The sequence below is a fragment of the Amphibalanus amphitrite genome, unplaced genomic scaffold (genome assembly GCF_019059575.1).
Source record: "Amphibalanus amphitrite isolate SeventyFive unplaced genomic scaffold, NRLGWU_Aamphi_draft 001561F_arrow, whole genome shotgun sequence".
Lineage (NCBI taxonomy): Eukaryota > Metazoa > Arthropoda > Thecostraca > Balanomorpha > Balanidae > Amphibalanus > Amphibalanus amphitrite.
In genome coordinates, this window is record NW_024883054.1 from 68,315 (window position 1) to 93,336 (window position 25,022).

At 52.3% G+C, this 25,022-nt stretch overlaps 2 protein-coding genes across 15 annotated transcripts in view; one reads left to right on the forward strand and one right to left on the reverse strand.

Moving 5' to 3' along the window:
* LOC122373847 (proton channel OtopLc-like) overlaps positions 1 to 25,022 on the forward strand; it is a 69,477-nt gene that overhangs the window by 18,083 nt on the left and 26,372 nt on the right. For 8 of the 12 annotated variants that reach the window (XM_043352228.1, XM_043352229.1, XM_043352226.1 and 5 more), the window contains 2 exons: positions 256 to 399; positions 9,183 to 9,244. In XM_043352228.1, the coding sequence (XP_043208163.1) occupies positions 256 to 399; positions 9,183 to 9,244 (206 nt within the window). Of the gene's footprint in view, positions 1 to 255; positions 400 to 9,182; positions 9,245 to 10,547; positions 11,007 to 25,022 lie in introns of those variants that run through there. The other 4 variants (XM_043352234.1, XM_043352224.1, XM_043352232.1 and 1 more) reach the window with 4 other exon arrangements.
* On the reverse strand, positions 13,474 to 18,033 carry LOC122373849 (death-inducer obliterator 1-like). Of its 3 annotated transcripts, none has more exons than XM_043352237.1 (2): positions 17,727 to 18,033; positions 13,474 to 13,912 (listed from the first exon to the last, which is right to left on the reverse strand). In XM_043352237.1, exon 2 carries the CDS (start codon positions 13,905 to 13,907, stop codon positions 13,641 to 13,643), a length of 267 nt encoding a protein of 88 aa, XP_043208172.1. In that variant the 5' UTR covers positions 13,908 to 13,912; positions 17,727 to 18,033; the 3' UTR covers positions 13,474 to 13,640. The 3 variants fall into 3 exon arrangements, with proteins under 3 accessions (XP_043208172.1, XP_043208170.1, XP_043208171.1); XM_043352235.1 differs by having other exon boundaries at positions 13,474 to 16,230; positions 17,727 to 18,013; XM_043352236.1 differs by having other exon boundaries at positions 13,474 to 13,988; positions 17,727 to 17,808.

Genomic DNA, 25,022 nt, shown 5'->3' on the forward strand with positions numbered 1-25,022 from the left:
GCAGTGCCCTCCTCTCGACCCCTATATATGTAAATAACCGATATACCTATCTTCCGAGAGGACCATGACCCCATGCTCCTGCTGCATCGCCAGTGGGAAGCTGCTGACTGACTGTCAGTGCCTCTCAGTGGCTGGTGCGGTGGGTGAAAACACCGACAGCTGCGACCGACTGTGCCGATGACTGACTGAAAGCCAGTGTCGTTAGCCGCCGGCAGTGCCGCTCAGTGACTGACGACCCCCTCTCGGCCAGCGCAGGCGGTCTACTACCGGACGATGCCGCGGTACCCGTACCTGCAGGAAATGAAGGATAAGCTACTCAACTCGTCACCCAAGGCCGAGATGGAAGACACCACTACCGAGACTGTCGAGCTGGGAGAGACGCCGGTGTCAATCATAAAGGTAAGACGATAAAACCCTCGCCTTTATCGACGCATTGTCTGGTGGTTTCGTTCCCTTATGTCAGCGATATTGATGATCTCTGGAATATCAGGGTTATTGGCGAAAGATATTTCAACATAATGGGACAGGCGACAGTCACCAACAGAAGCCAGCCTCTTCGGTGGCGAGACCACTAAAATCTCTGACGGATGATCAGATCATCTGATACTCCGGCGCCTCGATAGCGCGGGGTTAGCAGGAGCTGACTCGGGTCGCTCCGTCTTAGACAGGAAATCCACGGTGGTCCAACTGCCATGGAGCGCGAGACGCGGGAAACATTCGACCTCATGACTCATGAGAACAGAGGTGATAATACGGCGATCGCCTTCCAATCACTCTTAACAAGGAATACAAGTAAATGCAGGGTCCGTATACTCGTAAAACGGGTAGAGTTTAGACGAATGAATGATTACTTTCGCTCCGTCTAAAAATGATCGCCAAGATTAGTTGGGCCAGACGGAATGTGGCACCTTATGTTATGTGGTCTGCCAGGCCCTAACGACCACTCCGTGGATGCGTGGATTAATAAATATAATTAGTTAGGTACAGTGCATCGTCCTGCATATCCGGGACTGCTCAGTACATTACATATAACAAAGTAGCGTACCTCGTTGTGAATCCTAGGTCTTCGTTTGTTTGATTTACTCGCCCTTTGGCCGTTTATGTTGGTACGAGTTGAATCAGGAGACCCTATGATGTATCGATAAGGCCACCAAAAATAACAATTCTGTGTAAACACGTGCCGCGGCTGGTGGGCGTTGGAGGCTGGGCGCGGCCGTGGGACCGGGACCGGCTCTGGCTCGCGGCCACGCGGACCCAGCCCGACCTGAGCAGCGTCACACCGGGCGGTCAGCTGCTGAGCCGGGGCTGACGCTGTGCCAGCACAGGCGGCGGTCTTCCAAACGTTACGAACGACGAAGGTCTGGGCCAACTCGTCAGCCACCTGGCGGCCATCGCCGGTAGCTATTGGTTAGAGTGTCTGGCCGGTAGGCGGCGCGCAGGTCGGATGGTCTCAGGCCTCAATGTTCGCTACTCGCTAGAAACATTTTCCCGACCATAACGCCCATTCAGAAATAAGCAGTGGCGTACCCAGGAATTTGCGAAGGACCAGGGCATTGGACGAGAGGGCGCCAATCAAGGAGGGCGCCAACAACAAGGAGGGCGCCACATATCTGAAACTTGAATGTGTCAGTTATGTTCGTACACGTGCAGAACGAACATAACTGACATTGTATATGCGTACACATCGATCAGCCTCAGGCAGCGGTACACGTGCGGTACGAACATAACTCATAACTGCGAACGTGAAAGTGTCGCGGCCGAGCATTCTGGGTGAGTCTGTGGTGCGCGTTGCATCACTGTTCCGTTGCTATTTTGTATTACTGGTGTCATGTGCATTGCTACATTCAATATAATTTCCTCACTGAGAGCCGGCTTTACTCTTATCTATCGGCGCTACTCCGTACTCCGTAGGAGTAGGTATCTCCGTCACGTCTGCGGTCGAATATGTAATAGCAATTGTGTTTTTCTTCAAACGCCCTTAAACTGAATCGAAATGTGCTCTCGCAAGACATGTCATCAAATAGCCGATTACAAAAAGCAAAGTATTTTGCTCACAGTGCTGTATATTTACAAAATATACCTACCACTAACACCCAGCGACGGACATCTCTCACCTTGGCATATATCCACAAAATATAGCACTATAAACTCCCCACGAGGGACGTCTCACTCCTAAAATGATGCGGCGGTTTCTACGGAACATTTCTCATAAAACTTCCTTCCCACGAGTGACACCTCTCACAGTGACATAGGTATATGTTCAAAAAATATGAAACTTCCAACTCCCTACGAGGGACTTCTCTCAGAGACTAGAGCTGCAGCATTTCTACATATCCCATAACTGACACCATACTCATGAAGTCGGAGGGCGCCTTCTGACCAGAAGCACGCCAGTGAGCCGGGAGGGCGCCCTCTGATCAGAAGCACGTCAGTGTGTCGGTGGGGCGACCTCTGATAACAAGTACCTCACCGGTGAGTCGGAAGGGCGCCTTACGATCAGAAGCACGCCAGTGGGTCAGGAGGGAGCCTTACGATCAGAAGTACGCCGGTGAGTGGAGAGGGCGCCTTCTGAACAGAACCATGCCGGTAAGTCGAGAGGGCGCCCTCTGAGGAGATGCATTCCAATTAGCCGTGAGGGCGCCTTCTGATAAGAAGCATGCTAGTGAGTTGGAGGGCGCCTTCTGGTCAGAAGCACGTCAGTGAGCCGGGAGGGCGCCCTCTGATCAGAAGGACACCAGTGAGCCGGGAAGGTGCCATCATCAAGGAGAGCGCCGCTATCGACTGGAGGAGCGCAAACACTGGACAGAGGGGCGCCGCCATAATCTAGGAGCGCGCCGTTATCGACTGGAGGAGCGCCAACTCTGGACAGAGGGGCGCCGCCATCATCTAGGAGTGCACCGCTATCGACTGGAGGGGCGCCAACACTGGACAGAGGGTCACCACCATCGTCCAGGAGGGCACCGCTATCACTGAAGGAGCGCCAAGACTGGACAAAGGGGCGTCGCCGTCATCATCTAGGAGCTCGTCGCTGTCGACTGGAGGGGCGCCAACACTGGACAGAGGGGCGCCCCATCATTTAGAAGCGCGCCGCTATCGACTGGAGGAGCGCCAACTCTGGACAGAGGGGCGCCGCCATCATCTAGGAGCGCACCGCTATCGACTGGAGGGGCGCCAACACTGGACAGAGGGGCGCCACCATCGTCTAGGAGAGCGCCGTTATCACCAGAGGAGCCGGAGCGCCAACACTAGACAGAAGGGCGCCACCATCATCTAGGAGGGCACCGCTATCACTGGAGGAGCACCAAGACTGGACAGAGGGTTCGCCGTCATCATCTAGGAGCTCGTCGCTGTCGACTGGAGGGGCGCCAACACAGGACAGAGGGGCGCCCCATCATCTAGGAGCGCGCTGCTATCGACTGGAGGAGCGCTAACTCTAGACAGAGGGGCGCCGCCATCATCTAGAAGCGCGCCGCTACCGACTGCAGGAGCGCCAACTCTGGACAGAGGGGCGCCGCCATCATCTAGGAGCGCACCGCTATCGACTGGAGGGGCGCCAACACTGGACAGAGGGGCGCCACCATCGTCTAGGAGGGCGCCGTTATCACCAGAGGAGCCGGAGCGCCAACACTGGACAGAAGGGCGCCACCATCATCTAGGAGGGCACCGCTATCACTGGAGGAGCACCAAGACTGGACAGAGGGTTCGCCGTCATCATCTAGGAGCTCGTCGCTGTCGACTGGAGGGGCGCCAACACAGGACAGAGGGGCGCCCCATCATCTAGGAGCGCGCTGCTATCGACTGGAGGAGCGCTAACTCTGGACAGAGGGACGCCGCCATCATCTATGTAGAAGCGCGCCGCTACCGACTGCAGGAGCGCCAACTCTGGACAGAGGGGCGCCGCCATCATCTAGGAGCGCACCGCTATCGACTGGAGGGGCGCCAACACTGGACAGAGGGGCGCCACCATCGTCTAGGAGGGCGCCGTTATCACCAGAGGAGCCGGAGCGCCAACACTGGACAGAAGGGCGCCACCATCATCTAGGAGGGCACCGCTATCACTGGAGGAGCACCAAGACTGGACAGAGGGTTCGCCGTCATCATCTAGGAGCTCGTTGCTGTCGACTGGAGGGGCGCCAACACAGGACAGAGGGGCGCCACCATCATCTTGGAGCGCGACACTGTCGACTGGAGGGGCGCCAATACTGGACAGAGGGGCGCCGCCATAATCTAGGAGCGCGCTGCTATCGACTGGAGGAGCGCTAACTCTGGACAGAGGGGCGCCGCCATCATCTACATAAGAGCGCGACACTGTCGACTGGAGGGGCGCCAACACTGGACAGAGGGGCGCCACCCACCATCATCTAGGAGCGCGACGCTATCGATTGGAGGGTCGCCAATACTGGACAAAGGGGTGCCACCGGCCCACCATATCGTCTAGGAGGGCGCCACTATCACCAGAGGAGCGCCAATACTGGACAGAGGGGCTTCGCCATCAACTAGAAGCGCGCCGCTATCGACTGGAGGAGCGCCAACACTGGACAGACTACAGGGGGGCGCCAGTCACTGAGGGCGCCGGGGACGATGAGCCAAAGGGACAGGGCATGCACGGAATGTCCTGTATGTGCGTACGCCACTGGAAATAAGTTATGACATGGATATGGAGGATGAAGTCCTGCTGGATATCCCTTGCTTTTGACGTGCGTGAAGTTAGCGTCGTATTCCGCGACGGATTCAGCGTCGAGTCCGAATTTCAACTAAACCCAACCTATCCGATGCAGTTTGGGACGCTGATTCCGAATATCGTATTCATTTCAAATTTCAAGGTCATCTTCAAGGTCAAATCACGGATTGAAATTGAGTCCCCGATTTTTCCTACACCGATCGTCCGATCCGATTTCTGAAGGTCGCATTCGAAAGCTAGGGTCAGAATCTCGAATTCCCTAATATATACCTTATTAAAAATATTTGACCTTAAAGGTCAAATCACGGATTGAAATTTTGAGTCCCATCATTTTTTCTACACCGATCGCCCGATCCGAATTCTGATGGTCGCATTCGATAGCTAGGGTCAGAATCTCGAGTTCCCTAATATATACCTTATTAAAAATATTTGACCTTAAAGGTCAAATCACGGATTGAAATTTTGAGTCCCCTATTTTTTCTACACCGATCGTCCGATCCAATTTCTGATGGTCGCATTCGATAGCTAGGGTCAGAATCTCGAGTTCCCTAATATATACCTTATTAAAAATATTTGACCTTAAAGGTCAAATCACGGATTGAAATTTTGAGTCCCCCTATTTTTTCTACACCGATCGTCCGATCCAATTTCTGATGGTCGCATTCGATAGCTAGGGTCAGAATCTCGAGTTCCCTAATATATACCTTATTAAAAATATTTGACCTTAAAGGTCAAATCACGGATTAAAATTTTGAGTCCCCCTATTTTTCTACACCGATCGTCCGATCCAATTTCTGATGGTCGCATTCGATAGCTAGGGTCAGAATCTCGAGTTCCCTAATATATACCTTATTAAAAATATATGACCTTAAAGGTCAAATCACGGATTGAAATTTTGAGTCCCCCTATTTTTTCTACACCGATCGTCCGATCCAATTTCTGATGGTCGCATTCGTAGCTAGGGTCAGAATCTCGAGTTCCCTAATATATACATTATTAAAAATATTTGACCTTAAAGGTCAAATCACGGATTGAAATTTTGAGTCCCCCTATTTTTTCTACACCGATCGTCCGATCCAATTTCTGATGGTCGCATTCGATAGCCAGGGTCAGAATCTCGAGTTCCCTAATACATACCTTATTAAAAATATTTCACCTTAAAGGTTAAAGGACTCAAAATTTCAATCCGTGATTTGACCTTTAAGGTCAAATATTTTTAATAAGGTATATATTAGGGAATTCGAGATTCTGACCCTAGCTATCGAATGCGACCTTCAGAAATCGGATCGGACGATCGGTGTAGAAAAAATCGGGGGACTCAAAATTTCAATCCGTGATGTGACCTTTAAGGTCGAATATCCGTGATTTGACCTTTAAGGTCAAATATTTTTAATAAGGTATACATTAGGGAACTCGAGATTCTGACCCTAGCTATCGAATGCGACCATCAGAAATCGGATCGGACGATCGGTGTAGAAAAAATTGGGGACTCAAAATTTCAATCCGTGATTTGACCTTTAAGGTCAAATATTTTTAATAAGGTATATATTAGGGAACTCGAGATTCTGACCCTAGCTATCGAATGCGACCATCAGAAATTGGATCGGACGATCGGTGTAGAAAAAATAGGGGGACTCAAAATTTCAATCCGTGATTTGACCTTTAAGGTCAAATATTTTTAATAAGGTATATATTAGGGAATTCGAGATTCTGACCCTAGCTATCGAATGCGACCTTCAGAAATCGGATCGGACGATCGGTGTAGAAAAATCGGGGGACTCAAAATTTCAATCCGTGATGTGACCTTTAAGGTCGAATATCCGTGATTGGACCATTAAGGTCAAATATTTTTAATAAGGTATATATCAGGGAACTCGAGATTCTGACCCTAGCTATCGAATGCGACCATCAGAAATTGGATCGGACGATCGGTGTAGAAAAAATAGGGGACTCAAAATTTCAATCCGTGATTTGACCTTTAAGGTCAAATATTTTTAATAAGGTATATATTAGGGAACTCGAGATTCTGACCCTAGCTATCGAATGCGACCATCAGAAATTGGATCGGACGATCGGTGTAGAAAAAATAGGGGACTCAAAATTTCAATCCGTGATTTGACCTTTAAGGTCAAATATTTTTAATAAGGTATATAAAGGGAACTCGAGATTCTGACCCTAGCTATCGAATGCGACCATCAGAAATTGGATCGGACGATCGGTGTAGAAAAAATAGGGGACTCAAAATTTCAATCCGTGATTTGACCTTTAAGGTCAAATATTTTTAATAAGGTATATATTAGGGAATTCGAGATTCTGACCCTAGCTATCGAATGCGACCTTCAGAAATCGGATCGGACGATCGGTGTAGAAAAAATAGGGGACTCAAAATTTCAATCCGTGATTTGACCTTTAAGGTCAAATATTTTTAATAAGGTATATATTAGGAAATTCGAGATTCTGACCCTAGCTATCGAATGCGACCATCAGAAATTGGATCGGACGATCGGTGTAGAACAAATTGGGGACTCAAAATTTCAATCCGTGATTTGACCTTTAAGGTCAAATATTTTTGAATCCATGACCGGTTTCCACCGGCGGTATATTGCAAACAGTGAACATGATGAGGTGCAAGTTCATATACAGGTGGCGCTACTGGCGGGCAGGGAATAGGAACAGGGACAGTCACAGTTAATAAATTAGTAAAGTAGACATGTTATTTGTTAGAGGTTAGGGAGATGCCAGTAGCGTCAAATAGGCCATCAACCATGAGTGCAAGATAAATCAAACTCCGCACCGGAACCGCATAGTCGGGCGTGACACCGGCAGTAGGCATGTCGCCATGCCTACTGCCTACTGCCATGCCTACTGACCCTATGGTATATATATTGACCTTTAAGGTTTTTAATAAGGTATATATTAGGGAACTCGAGATTCTGACCCTAGCTATCGAATGCGACCATCAGAAATCGGATCGGACGATCGGTGTAGAAAAAATTGGGGACTCAAAATATCAATCCGTGATGTGACCTTTAAGGTCGAATATCCGTGATTTGACCTTTAAGGTCAAATATTTTTAATAAGGTATATATTAGGGAACTCGAGATTCTGACCCTAGCTATCGAATGCGACCATCAGAAATCGGATCGGACGATCGGTGTAGAAAAAATTGGGGACTCAAAATTTCAATCCGTGATTTGACCTTTAAGGTCAAATATTTTTAATAAGGTATATATTAGGGAACTCGAGATTCTGACCCTAGCTATCGAATGCGACCATCAGAAATTGGATCGGACGATCGGTGTAGAAAAAATAGGGGGACTCAAAATTTTAATCCGTGATTTGACCTTTAAGGTCAAATATTTTTAATAAGGTATATATTAGGGAACTCGAGATTCTGACCCTAGCTATCGAATGCGACCATCAGAAATCGGATCGGACGATCGGTGTAGAAAAAATAGGGGGACTCAAAATTTCAATCCGTGATTTGACCTTTAAGGTCAAATATTTTTAATAAGGTATATATTAGGGAACTCGAGATTCTGACCCTAGCTATCGAATGCGACCATCAGAAATTGGATCGGACGATCGGTGTAGAAAAAATAGGGCGACTCAAAATTTCAATCCGTGATTTGACCTTTAAGGTCAAATATTTTTAATAAGGTATATATTAGAGAACTCGAGATTCTGACCCTAGCTATCGAATGCGACCATCAGAATTCGGATCGGGCGATCGGTGTAGAAAAAATAGGGGACTCAAAATTTCAATCCGTGATTTGACCTTTAAGGTCAAATATTTTTAATAAGGTATATATTAGGGAATTCGAGATTCTGACCCTAGCTTTCGAATGCGGCCTTCAGAAATCGGATCGGACGATCGGTGTAGGAAAAATCGGGGACTCAATTTCAATCCGTGATTTGACCTTGAAGATGACCTTGAAATTTGAAATGAATACGATATTCGGAATCAGCGTCCCAAACTGCATCGGATAGGTTGGGTTTAGTTGAAATTCGGACTCGACGCTGAATCCGTCGCGGAATACGACGCTAACTTCACGGACGTTTGCTTTTGTGGTTTAGTTAACACACTGCCACATTTTGTGTGATGATGTGAATGGCGAAACAATGAGGTCCTAATGATTCGAGAAGATATTCGGATCTATATCTGCAGCAAAACTATAATCGTTATTAATAAATGCATTGCAAACTTTTAACTAGTAATCTTAGGCGACTCGTTAAATCTAGTTATATATAGTTGCATTAGAAATGCTTTAAACGTTTTGGGGTTATTTTGGGAGATAAAACGATATAGAGCCTAGGTGACACTGAAAATGAAACATCCGTTTTCGCACGTTTACCGATTCTGTTTGTTATCGATAATAGCCAGAAGTGAAAAAGATTCACTTACCTACTATGCCTCTAAGGAATCTAGGAATGGGTCTTCCACAGCTGTGTTGGTCAGACCTGGAAAAGGAGGTAATTTTTTATTCTGCGTCTGTTGCAGGTGACACCGGACCGCTGTGTGTCCAGTCCAGTGGAACGTCCTGCACCGCCACTCACCCCATCGTAAGGATCTCTCTCTCTCTCTCTCTCTCTCTCTCTCTCTCTCTCTCTCTCTCTCTCTCTCTCTCTCTCTCTCTCTCTCTCTCTCTCTCTCTCTCTCTCTCTCTCTCTCTCTCTCTCTCTCTCTCTCTTTCTCTCTCTCTCTCTCTCTCTCTCTCTCTCTCTCTCTCTCTCTCTCTCTCTCTCTCTCTCTCTCTCTCTCTCTCTCTCTCTCTCTCCGCCCCAAATGTCGGGCTAAAATTATATTCAGGGTCCGGAATAATTCATGTAATTCTGAAAACTATTGACTGCTGGCATACCTACCTATAAAAAGTCGGCAAATTTTATTTCTGTAGGTGAGTGTCAGTGTGTCCGATAAAGAAGGTTCGACGCTGCTATGAAAACCACACATCAAGATACCCTTCTCCCTGCCACCGGTCCGCGAACTGAAGCGATGCCGCCCCGTCAGCCGAGATTGAGGGCGGTCATTGTTGGGAGCGCGTCGGGCGCCCCGCTGCAATCGGGAGCGGGGCGGGGGCGTCCAACTGTCCGAGTCAATTGGCCAGACTGCCTGTCGACGCCAGCGTGGTCGGCTGAGTTACAACATTGAGGCCGACCGGACGCACGGCAGCCGCTGGCGGCGGGTCGCGCCGACTAGCTGCCTTCGATCGATGGCACGGCCACAGCACGCCAAACGGCCTTCCTCGGCTCTGGAGCCAACCGCCTGCCGCCCGTGAAACTTTACGGTTATAGTGCGTATGGCTCAAACTTCTATTTTACTATCATTATATCCTTATATAATCGTAGCATGCAAAGGAGCCGTTTTTAAGCAGCACGCTAGTGATGAATAATACAGACTTTGCAGAGTGCATAAAAGTCCTTAAATTCATTTGGTATTTTAGGGCGTCATAATTATCATCACCAACATGTTCTTATGCGGAAAGTATTTTTCCTTCAACAATCAACAAATGCTTGCTCATCGGCAGACATCCGGAGAATCATCTACCTAGGTAAATCGGTCTCGATCTGCAGTTCCGCCTCATGAAGTAGGCGGCTGTCTGGTCTGCCGTAAAATCACCGGGTGCAGGCGATGTCATTACCGGCCGGTAGCAGGCCGCCGCCAGCGCTGATCATTAACTCTGGGAAATTGCCCAGTGAAATGAGGCTGCCGGGGACCTGCGCGCCGCCAGGCTCCAACTGGCGGATCCCTGCAGACCCTCTGGGACCGACTGCGCCGCTCGGCGGGTCCTCTCGGCCGGCGCGGGAGCAGTGTTTATTGGCGGCGCTGCTGGCGGCACGCAGCGGTGAGCGGACGAACGCCGGGACAGCCGGGCCGCCGCCGCCGCGCGCGCGCCGCGCAGTGCTCAGTGCTCACTGTATCGATTCGCAGGCGCCGCCGATCCGGCTGGAAAGGCTGCGCGTGCCGTGCCGGGCGCCGGTCGATAGTGGAGCCGGCGCGCCGGCCGCTGGCGCTCCTTTGTTGTGGTGGGCGTTCCGCGCGCCAGTCGGCCGCTGGCGGGGCACGGGCGCGCGCGCGGCCAGCAGCCATGGACTCGGCCAGTGTGCCGCTGGCCACGGTGGACTCGATAGACAGTGAGGCGGACTTTGTGGACGGCGTGGACGCGGCTCTGGCCGTGGCCGGTGACACGGGCGGAGGCCATGACACCGAGCAGCGGCCGCCCGCCGAACCGGCGCTCTGCCTCTCCAACCGCGCCGTCACGCCGATGCTGGAAGGGGGCGGCAGCGTGGTGGCCCGCCTCAACGTGGATGCCAACGGGTCCGGCAAGTAAGTTCGCTTCAACGGAGAGTTGTCGGCTGCAGTGCTGCGTATAAAATCCAGCCTGACCGCCGCGCTGCACGGCCGCTTGTGTACCGGCAGTGGCTGGTTAGCCTCCGTCATTGTCGTGTTGATAAATGGCTGTTGTTCATCTAGCCTCATTCAGTCGCCGCCGAGTTGCGGATTGCCATTGTATTTCCAGTGAGCTCCACTGTAGACTTACAGCTACTGAATACCGATGTATCTGCTCCGTCACAATCTGAGCTGCGCGTGTGGCCTCGGCGGGTTGTTTCACCCCTTTACGACCGCTCTCCAGTCCATTCCAAACAAACTGTGCCGCCGCTAGCGGGTAGTGTGTGGGTGGTCGGGGCGACCCGGCTCGCCACTGCAGCTATCTTACTCAGTAGCAGCCAGCGGGTCACTGCTACCTGCCAGTGTGTATAACGTGCCACTTCCGCAACAGTTTGGGGCAGCCACCGGCGCGGTGGGGAGGGGAGGCTGCTGGCACGGATCACCAGGACTGCCGGCGAGTGACAGGCCCGCTGAAAGGCGAGGTCTGTCTCGGCTCGTCCCCTGGGAAATGTCAGACCGGTGTATCACAGGGTTCACGAGTCTCCTAGGCTGGCCGCAGTGGCTCAATGAGTCACTCTAAAGCCCATGAGACCCGTGATTTGCCATTTCTCTAGCTGTGATTTCATTAGATTAAAGCCGCTGCGATCCCACGGGACAATTAAAACGGATTCTATTCTCGGCTTTGGTTTATCACTTGGGCTGCCCTTCGCATCGGCAATGCCAAAGGTGTATAGCTCACCCGTCCTCAGCACTGCTATCGACAGCACATTAGGGTTCGACCCGATGTTCAGTGCCATCAAATATCAATCATGTTTTAGACTTTCAACGAAAATTCGCTGGAGAGTGGAGAGCTAAAATGCAGTTCGTACGCGTTATTCGCTTCAACCGAATTCGGCTTTACGTCGCCGTATGTCATGTGCGAGATAAATGACCAGGCCATGGCGTAGTAACAATTCATAACCTAGTCAGCCGACGTGACGGCAACATAAAGTTTCCGAGTTTGGCAAGGGATGCTGTGCTCAGAAACAGTCCGCTACTTCCAGCAGTTCTGCAAATACTCCTTCTCGCGAAATATGTAGCTGAGGGGCTGCATCGATTCGCCTCGTGTCGGCAACTGTAAAATTGATCGGACTGAAGAGTAATCAACAAAGCTTGCTTTTCTAATCGATCAGAGCTTTGTAGAATCACAATACCTGAAGTGCAATTGAAGAACTGCTTGCCTTCAAATCTGGCCAGTTGTGGCCATTTTATGTGCGGGATTCAGGCACTTGTCAATAACCAGAGTGGCGTGCCATTCAGACCCTGAGTGAGTCACAAGGACACGCAGTCGTTCCGTTTGAACTTCAAAGGCTTACATTGGTCACGCGGCCAAAACTTGTGCCTACACCACCACCCCCGCGTTAGTGAGCTCACCGACACGGAGGGGCGTCACGGCCGCTGGCGACCACCGGATGGGACTGATGGGCGGGGATCGGTCGGTGACCGCGCTGTCCGCTCCGTCCCACTTCCTCCCCTACTGACCCGGCGGTCACCACACTGGACCGTCCTGTCCTGCACCGCACCACTCCCCAGTCCCGTCCCGTGAACGGAAATGCAACTGGGATTCCTCTGCTAGCCGAGCATGGTGATCATGATCCATTGCAGATAATCATGATCCATTGCAGATGGACGATGTTTATTGCATGGTGAGAAGCAATGCAATGTTGCTTGCAACCTCCCCCTGTTGCAATTTGGGGAAGTACAACGGACACAAATGATGAATGAACGAATGCGCATTGAAGAAAGGACATTAGCTGATTGTCCTTATCGGTTTCAGTTCCAAAACCAACCGTTTTTCAAAGGAGATTTTGCTAAGTGCGGATTATATTACCTTCCTAGGCTTCGTACTTCCGGTTTCTGCTCGCTTCAGGACCGTACCAGAGCTCCCTTATTCAGCCCCGCGCCGCGCCGGTTCCGGCGGGGGCGGCCGGGTGCGTGCTCCACCATCTGTCGTTGGCCGTCTCCCGCCGCCGGGAGCCGGCCGCATCCCACCCTCTCCGTGCGGCGCCCGTCGCCGGCGACAGCAACAGATGGTAACGGCCGTCGGCGCTCGCTCAGTAGTAACCGCTGTAGTAGCGGCTGCACATCGGAACGTGCCACGAATACACGCTCTGCAGGACGGCGCCGCCGGCGTCTCGGCGATGGCCGCAGCCGGTACGGGCGCGGCGCGTCCTTCCTATTGTGGTCTGCGGTCGCACCCGCTCCCCTCCCACCGTACTGCCGGGTGCGTGTCGGGCCCGGTCGATGATTGGCCGGTGCGTGAGAGGGCGGCGAGCGGCGCGTGACGCCCGGCCGGCTGCCGTGTCCCGGGGCCGTTAGCCCGGCCAATGTGACAGCGGTGAGTGGGATCTGTCAGACGACACAGTGCGAATGTGCATCATTTATAGAGACACGAGACAACACAACACGGGGCCCCAGGCGCAACGGAACCACAACGAGTCAACGGACTCCACTGAACACATAATTCAGTCTACTCACATTGGACACTGACAGCCAGCTCGGTAGGACAGGTCTGTATCGCCGTTCTCGGCGTCATTGCCCGGCGGCCGGCTGACCGACGGCGGCCGCTGCTCGGCTCCGCTCGGCCTCGAGCCTCTCCAGTCGCACGGTCAGCTCCGGGTCAAACTGGGCCGTCAGCTGGAGCGCCACGGAGGCGGCACGCGCCTTCAGCTGGGCCACCTCGTCCAGGGCGGCGTCCAGCTGGCGGGCGGCCGCCTCCAGGTCGGCCACCACTCGGTCCAGCTGGGGAGCGTCCCCGGCCGCACCGCCGCCACTGGGCATCGCGCCGCCGCCAGACATCGCACCTGCCGCACACACGGGACGGTGCGACAGTGGAAGAGCACAACTGAGTTCACACACGCTCACATAACGATTGAGCAGCTGAAACGAAACATGAACAGTGTTACTTTCCGCACGAATATTTAAACGTATTCTTTTCTAATCAAGTACAAAGAGAGTTTCTTTGCACACCTCTTCCACAACGATGACAAGTATCAAATATACACATGACAAAGTATTGCGACCCCGCCCCCATTCCGCCATTCCACGAGTGGCCGACGTCACTCCCGTCCCCACGTGCTCTGCAGATGTCCTGAAGGGGAAGGGAGGGAGAGCAGCCGCTGCGCCGTGGCCCTGCACGGGGATGTGTATAATCAATCACTCAGCTTCCGGCGTGCCTCAGCCGGCTGCGAAAACAAGCTGATGGCCAGCTGACCGAACGTGAATGGAGAGCCGTGAACCGCGATGTGTCTACAAAGGACTGACAGAGGGCTGAGTGTCGATAGCCTGGGGAGGAGCTCAGCTAGAGTGGCGTGGGCGTCCTCGGGTGACCGGCGACGCACCCCATCAGCCGCCGGCTCCGTGCAGCGGCTCGTCACGGTGCGCCGGCGGCCGGGCTGGTTTGCACCGAGACCGAGCTGGTCTGCACACAGACCGGGTGTGGTGAGTCGGTCTGCACGCCGGCGTCGGCCAGTTCCACCACTAGCCGGCGCGGCGTGGCCGGCGGCTCCATCGGGCGGCCGTCCGTGCGGCGCCGGAGCCGGCCGTCCGCGATCAGACGCCACTGGTCGTCGAATACCTGTCGACCGGGACGGTCTGTCCGACCCCCAGACGGAGAGGCAGCTTTCTCGGCGGCCGGCCAGCTCGGCACGCACGGCCGAACGTCGCCGTCAGGGCCGGGGGCGCGTACGGCAGGCGCCGGCCGCCGAGGAGATTCCACAGGCGGCGGCCGTTGGGGCGATTCGACAGGCGCCGGCCGCTCAGTAGCCTCAGCACAGACGGGGTCGGTACGCTGCACAGCTGCAATAGGCCCGGCACTGTGTGCGTCAGGCTCTGTTTGTTGCTCCACGCCAGTTGGTGAGAACAGCCCGACCCGGCGCCGGGGGAACACGGCCCGCCAGTAGAGCGGGTCGCTCATCTCCCGCTCGATGGTGCAGTGGGTGTTGGTCGGCACGTACAGGAGCTCCTCTATTATATCTTCCAGTCTCCGCCCGGGGCCGGGCGCTGGATCTGAGGGCGCCGCCGGACCGTCGGTCGGTCTCGGTCTTATCACAGTAGGGATGTCTTCCTCTTGAGGCGGCCAGCGAGCGCCGGGCGGCGTGCTGGGCAGGCACTCCTGGCGTTCCTCACTGAGCCCATCGTCACCGCGTGACGGCGGGCGGCGCCCATCGCCAGTGCCACTTTTCCACTCCGGCTCTGCGCTCCGCTCCTGAAGCAGTCGAGTCCCAGAAACTCGGTCTGGACTTAGACACTGCTGTTTGTCCGGCACGGGGCGCCGCTGTTGAGAGAGCCGTGCTCCAGTAGCGGGGTGTGAGCTAAGCGGCTGATGACGTCCGTACTCCTGGTCAGGCTCAGCGCGCCGCTCACGAGGGAGCCGTGCTCTAGCGGCTCGGTTCGGGCTGAGCAGCTGCTGCTGCTCGTGCTCCTGGACCGCTTCAGCACGTCGTCCTAGCGGTAGTCGTGCTCTTGTGGTATGTTCTGGGCTGATCAACTGCTGACGCTCGCGTTCGTAGCCCGAGTGATGACGGCGCCGCTGCTTATCTCCCGAGGGATGTTGGTGCTGGTGCTGGTGCTGTTGGTGCTGGTGCTGCTGGTCCTCGATGGTGTGGGACTGCTGTGCGAGCTCTTCCGTCCCGTCTCCGTACAGCTGGTGGAACTCGGCCGGGGCCGGGGTCGGGCCGGTGGCCCCGGGAAATGTATCTGGGAAGAGCAGACTGCGGCCGGTGGTATCCAGGGAAGACTCGCTGGCGGTGGCCGGGTGCGGCGGCGACCGCTCGGGCCAGTTGCTGCCGCCGGCCGTCTGCCCCTCAGCCGGCGATTTAGGTGTGGAGGCGAACAGCCTGCCGGCTGTCGGCGGCCTCCTCGCCACCGGGGTCTCCGCCTCCGGCTGCCGACGGCTCTGGTGGTGCTGCTCGCCACGCGGCACAGGGTGCGCCATTCGACGCGCGAGCTGCAGTCTAAACACGTCTGGGTTGCGGTTCCAGGTGGCCGTCCTCCTGGAGCCGCCGGACCCGCCGGGCCGGGGCGCCGGGCAGGCCTGCACTGACGGCCGGGCGGGGGCGTGGTCCACCCTGCGTCTGTCCAACTTCTTCGGCTGGTTGTACTTGATCCAATTCATTTGAAGCTGGGGGGTATGATGCGTTATTTCAACTTGGTCGGTCACCTGTTCCATCACATTAGCGTGATTGATAAATGATGTCAGGTTATCGGAAGGTAGGCATTTACAACAGTTCGAACATAAAATACATATATGCTACCTGAACATGCATACCTGTCATTGTAATTTCTAATGTGTTGTACCCAGCGGGCAACAGTGCTTTTCATGGTTAACTAAATGACTTAATCGGCTTGTTTTGTCGTGGCGTTGGTACTACTAGTACTAGTACTAGTACTAGTACTAGAAGTCTCAGTGTCTAGTAGGTCTAGTAGGTACTAGTAGTGGTCTCAAGATAAGGGCCCAGGCGACCTGTAGTTCGGATGCGGTGAATACCCTCACCCTCGCCACACCTCGAGTGGGGTTGGCGCTGGGTGGGAGGAGCTGGGTGCACTCGGCCCGAGCTGTGGCGAGGGTAAGGATATTCACCTCATCAAAACTACAGGTCGCCTGGCGGGCCCAGGCTGGGCCCTTATCTTGAGACCAATAGTACATGCATTGTTAACTGTAATCAGTCGAAGCTAATGTCATCCTCAAAGTTTCCAACCAGTCAAAGGTGATAAAATAACAACCAGCCCAAAACTTCTATAGGTATCCTAATCTCAGGGGCGGAGCTTAGTTATTCAGTTGGTGGGGCGGCTGCCTCACCAACTTGCCATATTTCCCCACCAATAAGCGTTTTGCCCCACCAACTCAAGCTGATTTGTAGGACTTTGTTGCCTAGCAAACCAATCGTCTTCGCGTTGAGGAGCTTTGAAATGTCTGTGTAATGCAAAATATTATCTCTGTAATGAAAATAATCGATTCAGTGTTGTACATTCAGTGTAATTCATCTAACTTAAAAATCGGACGTTGCAGGTTTGACAACTTTTTTCCCCACCAACTTCCCTGGAAAAGCTCCACCCATGCTTCTGATCCCATCACCCATCATCTGATACACTACAGTCGGACACAAAGTCAAGTGGGTATATGACGTCCACCAGACACCGGTCAACAGACACGCGCGTCGCGCACCATTGAATTCGCCAAATATACCTACCTATGCGTTCGGGTTCGCCCGCTCAACATATCAGTTTCATGAATCATGTGAGCCATGGAATGATGCCTGGTTGATTGGTTTGATGGCAAAAGTGACAAGATTCAGATTGAGATAAAACAGCGAGGCAGCGCAGCGACATTAACCCGGTTTACATAGCATATTTGGCATATTTGCCGAGGCTCTAGCTCGTTAATTTGACGATAATTTCGATGCTGTGGTCTTCAAATATTTAGAGGGGATCATTTTGTTAATTGTTCAGCACCATTGGCATCTTTTGCAACATCACGGACGGAGATATAAGCTTGCAAGTTGCAACGAACCCTATGTAAACGCGTCTATTGTTTGCGAAGTGCAATCTCATCTTGCAGGCATGGATTTTGAACGAGCTTCGTTTCGGAGAATTGTTGCATTTTATGTTGCTGCTTACCTTATCCGAGAACGGAAGAATGGAAGAAAAATGCCCCAAAACAGCGAACGGTGCACCCCGAGAAGCGCAGACTTCATAAATGTTTGTAAACACTCATGACCTTGAATTTGTATCTTGTGAAGCAGAAATAATATGTTTTTTACTAGATATTAGGAAAAATCCATTTTTATAAACTCTACTACAATAAATCCATAATAAATGATAATTAATATAGCAGTTTGTTTGTAAGAAAAGTGTGAAATTGAAATATAAAAGCATCATCGATCTTATGTTCGTGATGTCACTACGGTATTTTGTAAACACGTGCAAGCTTTCTTCTTTTGATAAGGAACAGTGCTGCCAGATTTGGAGGATTTCCGCAAATCTGGAGGATTTTGAACTCTATTTGCGGACAAATTTCGCTTTTGGAGGATTTTTTATTCTGGAGGAAAATCTGGAGGATTTGTCGCCCGATTATTATGCTCAATTTCATGGAAAAATATAACACATTCAAGACTCAAAAGGCATATTCCTGCCCAGCGTCACCCTACCCGTTAGGATATATCTTCGCCCTTTATCACTGTGAGACTGGAATGTCTCAGTCTGTAGCTAAATCTAGTATCTACGAATAACATGGTGACTATTTGTTCCTCCTACTTCGTGTACGATTGTGCCGTATGTTTGTGAGGGTACCGAACTACTGGCGGAACTAAGGGTGACATTTGGGGCAAATGCCCCCCCCCCCCCCCCCTGCAGCGCCCGAAATCGACGAAAGTTTTCGTTTTTTCGAGGATAAAACGAAAACTTAAATTTTATTAGATAAAAGTATCTCTTAAACTGCACAGCAGTGCAAAAGGAATCGTAATCCGATGAGTTTTTAGAATTTGGAGAAACTTTTTTGGGGGTAGGTATGCCCCCGCAGCGTCCAAGACCGCCTTTCTGGATCCGCCAATGGGATTTGGAGGAATCTGGAGGATTTGTGAAACTGATCTGGAGGATTACAGCCTTCTCCACCTGGCAGCACTGATAAGGAACCTCGGGGCATATACAGGCCAGGGCACTAAAGAGTCATACAGGCATTTGTAGTTTGAGTTTTTGGCGGTATTTTGCGGCTTGCGGCGGACGGCCGCTTTTTGCGGTGTTTTGCGGTTTGCGGCGGGCGGCCGTTTTTTTGCGGCATTTTGCGGTTGGCGGCGGGCGGGCGGACGATGCGGGGCGCGGGCGGTTTTCTTTTTTGCGTCGTTTGCGGTGGAGTTTTTCGCGGTTGGCGGCGGTTGCGCGTTTTTTTTTTTAGTTTTTTTTTGCGCTGTATCCGTTTTGCGCGGGTGGGCGATTTGTAGGCGTTTTTGATTGGCGGTTGGCGTGCGTGCGAGCTAGGCGGTTTTGATTTTTTTTCGGAATTTTTGCGTTTTTTCGGTTTGCGGCGGGCGGGCGTTTTATTTTTTGCGACATTTGCGTTGGCATTTTGGGCGTGCGTTTTGCGCGTTTTGCGGCGGGCTGGCGCCTGGCGGAGTTCACGTCCCAACTTTTGGATCCGCAGTGCTGTTCGACAAGCGCTGCCCGGGCCTATACACTAATGGTTTGATATTTATATACGAATGTTTTTCACTGCATTTCATTTCATTTCACTGAATAGGACCTCCAGCATCGGTCCCACTAAGATACCGGTCATGCTTGAGTGCCTGTCATCGGTGCATTGGCGACGTGACAGGCGGTCATCCTACATCCTACTCACTCCTGGGCACGACCGAGCTATTGATTCGCTACCGTGCAGCCGTAGTAGGTGAATAATTAACCGTCGGCCGCTAAACTGTCGGTGGGGGAGGCCGTCGAACCACCGTCCGAAGGTGATTGGCGATTGAGGTCACACCGGTAGGTATACCTACTTTGACTTGGTAGGTATAGTAGTAGCCACTATTCGGGCCTGCTGCTCTGCACAATGCACAGTTGATAGTTAATGCTGCCGAAATTCCATTGATTCTGTATGCATTCTCCACAGTAGACGATTTTCTGTCGGCTCTAAGCCTGCGCTTCCGTGCGAAGCCCTATTCTGTGAACCGGCTACCTCGTGTTGTGGGGATGAGCCGCGACAGGCTTTCAGTTTCAGAAGCCGGAAGAGGGGACTGGGACGCTCAGAATTCGCTGTAAAATCCTTTTTAACTTCGTTTCTTCAGCCAGACAAATAGCGACAATCTTGCTAATGCCGTAATATATCGATGTTAGGGTGGTAGTGTAGTAAGAAGTTTATGAGACCACTTAGCGGTGTTACTCCTGCTTAAACTCCACTAACAAGGCGATATTTAGACGGTAGACACCAGCTTAAAAAGCGGAGACTGCACGGTTCCTTTGTCCGTTGGCGGGGTGTCGGGCCAGCGGCGCAGTGTATTGACCGTCTCCATGGGGGGTTCACGACCCGCCGAGAGCCGGCAGAGCGCGTCCTCATGACGGGCAGCTGGCGCGCGCTCCGACCAGATCGGCCCGATATCTCACTGAAATTCGGCGTGGATCATGACAGGTCTGGCTGACCGACCCCAGACGTGCACGTAATTCGCTTGGTCAGAACACTTCCAGCTCATGACAAGGTCGTGCATAATTTCAACGTTCCAGCAGCAGTTACGTTTGGTCGATTTAATTCATGAGGATGCCAAAACGGGTAATTAGACTCCGGAAATTCGTAGCTTATACGAGTATAATACATATCGCTGATTAATTAATGCCTATAAAGAACTGTTCTGCGACGATCATGTCCTAGATTTTCAGTGCAAATGAATGTAGCCGAATAATTTCCTTTTTCTACCATGTTTTTTTCTGCATCTTGGCGTTTCCTTTGTTTACGCTAATTATCTTAGGCCGTCGGGCGGCCTGCGGCGCAGCTTGCAGCCGGCGCTGCAATGGCCGCTCTCTGCGCCGGTCTGTTGCACCTCCTGCAACGTGGCAAGACGGCGTCGGCGGCGGTGTCTGCCGGCCGACGAACCGCGCGCGATCGATGTGCCGACGTGCCGAGCAGCCGGGGTCTACCGGAGGGAGGGGGGAGGGGGAGGGGCAAGGAGGCGGATCCTAAGGCGAAGGAGGCGGATTCTACAGGGAAGGTGGCGGGTTCTACAGGGAAGGGGGCGGAATTAACCGGGCAGGAGTGAGGTCGAGCGAGGAGGAGCAGGCTCTAACCGAGAATAGGAGCTAACCTCCACTGAGGTGGGTAGTTGTGAAGGTGGACTACAAGGGGGAAGGCGGCGGACTATGTCGGATTTAGGAAGAGCGGACTCTCCGTGGGGTAAGGGCTGAACTGCATAGAGCAAGAGTCGGACTTTGTACGGGGAAGAGCCGTACTCTTCTCGGAGCGATTAGACAGGCTCTACCGAGAGTAGAACACGGGCTTAAGGGAATTCAACCTGGATACAATCTGCATGACATCTAAAGATTTCAGGCTCTGCTGCGGCTGAGCCCGACCTAAATCAATATACCATGCTGCGCTGCAGCCGAAATGGACGAACCTGGCGAGATTGACATTTACGGCGAAGTGGGATGTACGATAATAAACAGTAAATAGCTCCGGACGTACGCCGGCGTGCAACAGTGGCCGGTGGCGGCCGGCGGCGGTGCAGCGAAATGGTGCCGCTGGCCGGCTCTGCAGCCCGCTGATGGCCCCGAGGGAGCAATTTTCCCTCGTGGTCAGTGGCGGCGGAAGGTAATTTTGGATGGGGGTGCAAAGTTTTCTCAAGGGGCCCCTCTGGAAGTTTTGGGCCCCTTCAGTTTTTTTTTTACTGATTTTTATTGATTTATGAAAAACGAAGAGTTTGGAAAACTCTCCCCATACACACGAGTTCTGTAAAAGGTTTGAAATTGCAGTGTACCTACCTGTCTCAAATAATGAAAGCATAAAGATTAGAGATGTCAATCGGATACCAACTTTTTGGTATACCGATACCAAACCGATACCAACTTGGTATTTGGTATTTCAATCGTAATGTGTTTGGTATTTTGTTGGTATCATTAACCCTCACTAATGTATAAGAGGCTAAGAAATCGGTAATAAGTTGGTATTTCCCTCATTTTCCCAAGTTGGTTTGGTTTCGGTATTTTCCCGTGGTTTTGGTTGGTATTTGGTTTGGTATCGGTATTCCGATTTTCCGTAATTGACATCACTAATAAAGATGCAAATGCAGCTAGTTTTTATCGGCTAATCTTTTAGTCTAGCCACCACCCGCAGCGTCTCAAACCACTTTTTCTGGATCCGCAGTGGACCATTGAGGGCCCTACGAGACCGTTCCAAGAAGACCGTGTTTAGAAGCCCCTTGGAAACCGACCACATAGAGACTCCTCCAGAGACCTACATGACTCCCCAGACTGAATGAACCCTCCGATCAGGGTCGGTCCCTTGAAATTTGCTGAAAGGTTTCAGAAGGCAGTATAGGCTCGAAAGTCTTTTGAGAGCTCTCAGAAACCGGCATCGGACCTCAAAAAAGCCTGTATGTGGAGGCCCTCCAAAGCCGGGATGGAGGCCACAGGAGCTGATGTTTAGCCTAAAGAGCTGGTATGGAGGACTGAATAGAGGAAAGGGGTCTCAGTGTCAGTGGGGCCTTCAGGGGCAAGCGTTTGAGCCCCAAAAGTATGTGTGGGGTCTTAGAGGCAGGTAGACCCCTGGGGTATGCACGGGGTCCCAGGAGCTCGCGTGTGAGCCCTAATATTCGGCTGGCGGCTACTAGAACCAGCATGGGGATTCCTAGAAGCCGCTTAGACCCACATTTCATGGGTCATGAGTCCCAAGAGTCGATGTAGGGGCCATAAAAGCCGGTGTAGGGCCCATGGCCCCATAAGTTCCGACATTGAGACTCTCAGAGGTTGGCGACGGGGCACCAAGAGCAGATAAAGTGCCTCAACAAGCCGACATGGGGCCTGAGAATCAGTGTGGCCGAATTCCAGGAGCCTGCGTGAGCTCTCGGAGACCTTCGTATTTCGTAAGGTCCACAAAGGTGGTTGGATCCTCTGAATCTGAACTCTGCGGGGCCCTCAGAGGCCAGCATGTCTCCTGGCACCTGCCTGCGTTGAGTTGAGGCCCTCCGAGGCCGTCGTAGGGTTCTTCAGAGGCCAGCGTTGGCCATTGAAACCTTCGTTAGGCCCTAGAAGCCGTCAAGAGGGCCCTCAGAGGTCAGCATGGCCTCTGGAGCCTGCCTGCGTCGAGGCCCTCAGAGGCCGTCGTGGGGCCCTCAGACGCCAGGCAGTGTGGGCCTTTGGAGCTTGCGTTGGGTCTTAGAGACCATCGTGAGGGCCCAGAGAGGTCGTCGTCAGGGCCCGCAGCCCCTCAGGGACCGTCCTGGGTTCCTCAGAAGTTGTTGTGAGGGCCTTTAGATGCCTTCGAGAGGATCATCAGAGGTCGTCATGAGGGTCCTTGGCCATATTGAGGGTCTTTATGGGCCGTCTGAAGCCAAATGGGCCCTCAGACTTGATTTGGGTCTAGGGCCGTCACAAGGGCCCTCAGAGACCGTCGTAGAGACCCTCAGAGGCCAGTGGGGCCCCTGGAGTCCTGTGGGACCCTCAGCGGCAGGCGCGGATACAAGGGGGGGCCATGGGGGCCATGGCCCCCCCTTGGCCGATTTTTTTTCAAAAATAAAATAAAAAGTTAAAAAGTTAAAAAGCTGAAAAGGGGGCCTCCTGAAAATAAAGTGGCCGAAATCCGATGAGTTTTTTTTTAACCTACCCACTTAGTTATTTCTTTGAAGACTAGCTGAGAAGACTTCTTTGTTAGAAGATTGGTAAAGCTTTTCATAACTTGGAGGTCTCTTATACTCACAGAGATGACCACTTTTACAGGGCCTCCTAACCTGCACAGAGGGCCTCCAAGCCTGCACAGATGTTGAGATGTTGCCTGAACAGCTAGATAAGCTCAATAGACGCAGTTTTTTTTGGGGGGGGGGCCAACAAGTGGGAAGATGGGGCCTCCAACAGGTGGGATTATGGGGGGGGGCCTCCTGGTTTCTAATGGCCCCTCCCTTGGAGATTTTCTGGATCCGCCCCTGCTCAGCGGTCGTCTTGAGGGCCCTTAGTGGTCGTTATAGGGCCCCAGGGGACAAAGCCCTCAAGTGGGAGCCCTCAGAGATCGTCATAAAAGGGCCATCTGAGGCCGTCGTGGGGCCCTCAGATGCCGCGTGGAGCACCAAACGCGGCTCGGGACACTTCTAGCCGGTGTGGGGGCCCCAAAGACTAGCACGGGGCGTTCCTGACCATAATTGGACATCCCGGATGATTCCACATCAGTGTTCGTTTCCCGATCACTGGTTTTCAGGAGAAATGTATTGGATGGTGCGACGGGCCCCTTGTACGGATTTTGGGGGTGCAAAAACATATGTTTGCACCCCCATGTTTTTCGATGGGGGTGCACCTGCACCCCCTGCACCCCCTATTCCGCCGCCACTGAATTAACGTACTGTATCACTTGTTAATTCTTCAAAAAGCAAGCTCTGAGCAATAACAGACTTCTTTGCATTGCTGTTGACAATTTAAGTTGCTTTTGGACGGTGGCTCGCAGCCCCAATATGCTGCCGCGTAACTCTATTCCAACGACGAAACGGCAACTTAGCGAGAATCGAAAATTTAACGAAGTAGGTACAGGGACCCGCAGTTGCTACTGTACACATATATTACCAATTTAGAATTGCGCTATTATTTGCTAAGTGCTGGCCATTGGAGAAATGAAATGTAGCGCAAAGTATGGAGGAATAACACATGTTTGCTCCTAGGACGTTTGTTTTGTATGATTCCTCTTACCGCAACAGATATTCTTCCAAAACTACAATCGTGCTATTTTTCCGCGCCGGTTGCCTCCCCAGAGCCCGTCCTTGGTATCGCCTATAGCTTCCGTTCCCGCTACGTGAATGAAAGTCACGTGACTACTACAGGTTTGCGCTCAGTACTAACACACCTAGCCCGAGGGCCGGTCCGTAGCGGGGAGGGGTAGAACGCCAGAGCTCCAGCGCAGTGGAGGTGGTGGTGGCCCGTATCATAAAGAGGCAACCGTAAGCAGAACTACAATTGCCGCAGTATAAGATTATGATCAAGTTTTCTTTAGATGTATTGATTGACAAGAAAGTGCAATGCTTATCCGATATAATAAAACGGTGTCCAAGGCCTTGGAAGAACTATAAAACATATTCAGCAACGTATAAATTTATGATACAGGCCATGACCTTTCACCTTGCCTCCGGGGAGGACCGCTCAGGAAGCCACATACCGATCGAATCGAGGCCTCGCAGCGCGGCGGCAGAGGAGAGTGGATAAACCATCGCCAGATCTTTCGTTTACTTATGTTTCCAGAAGAAACAT

Coding starts and splice junctions, on each gene's coding strand:
- LOC122373849 (XM_043352235.1), bottom strand. CDS start 16,224: ATGAATTGGATCAAGTACAACCAGCCGAAGAAGTTGGACAGACGCAGG.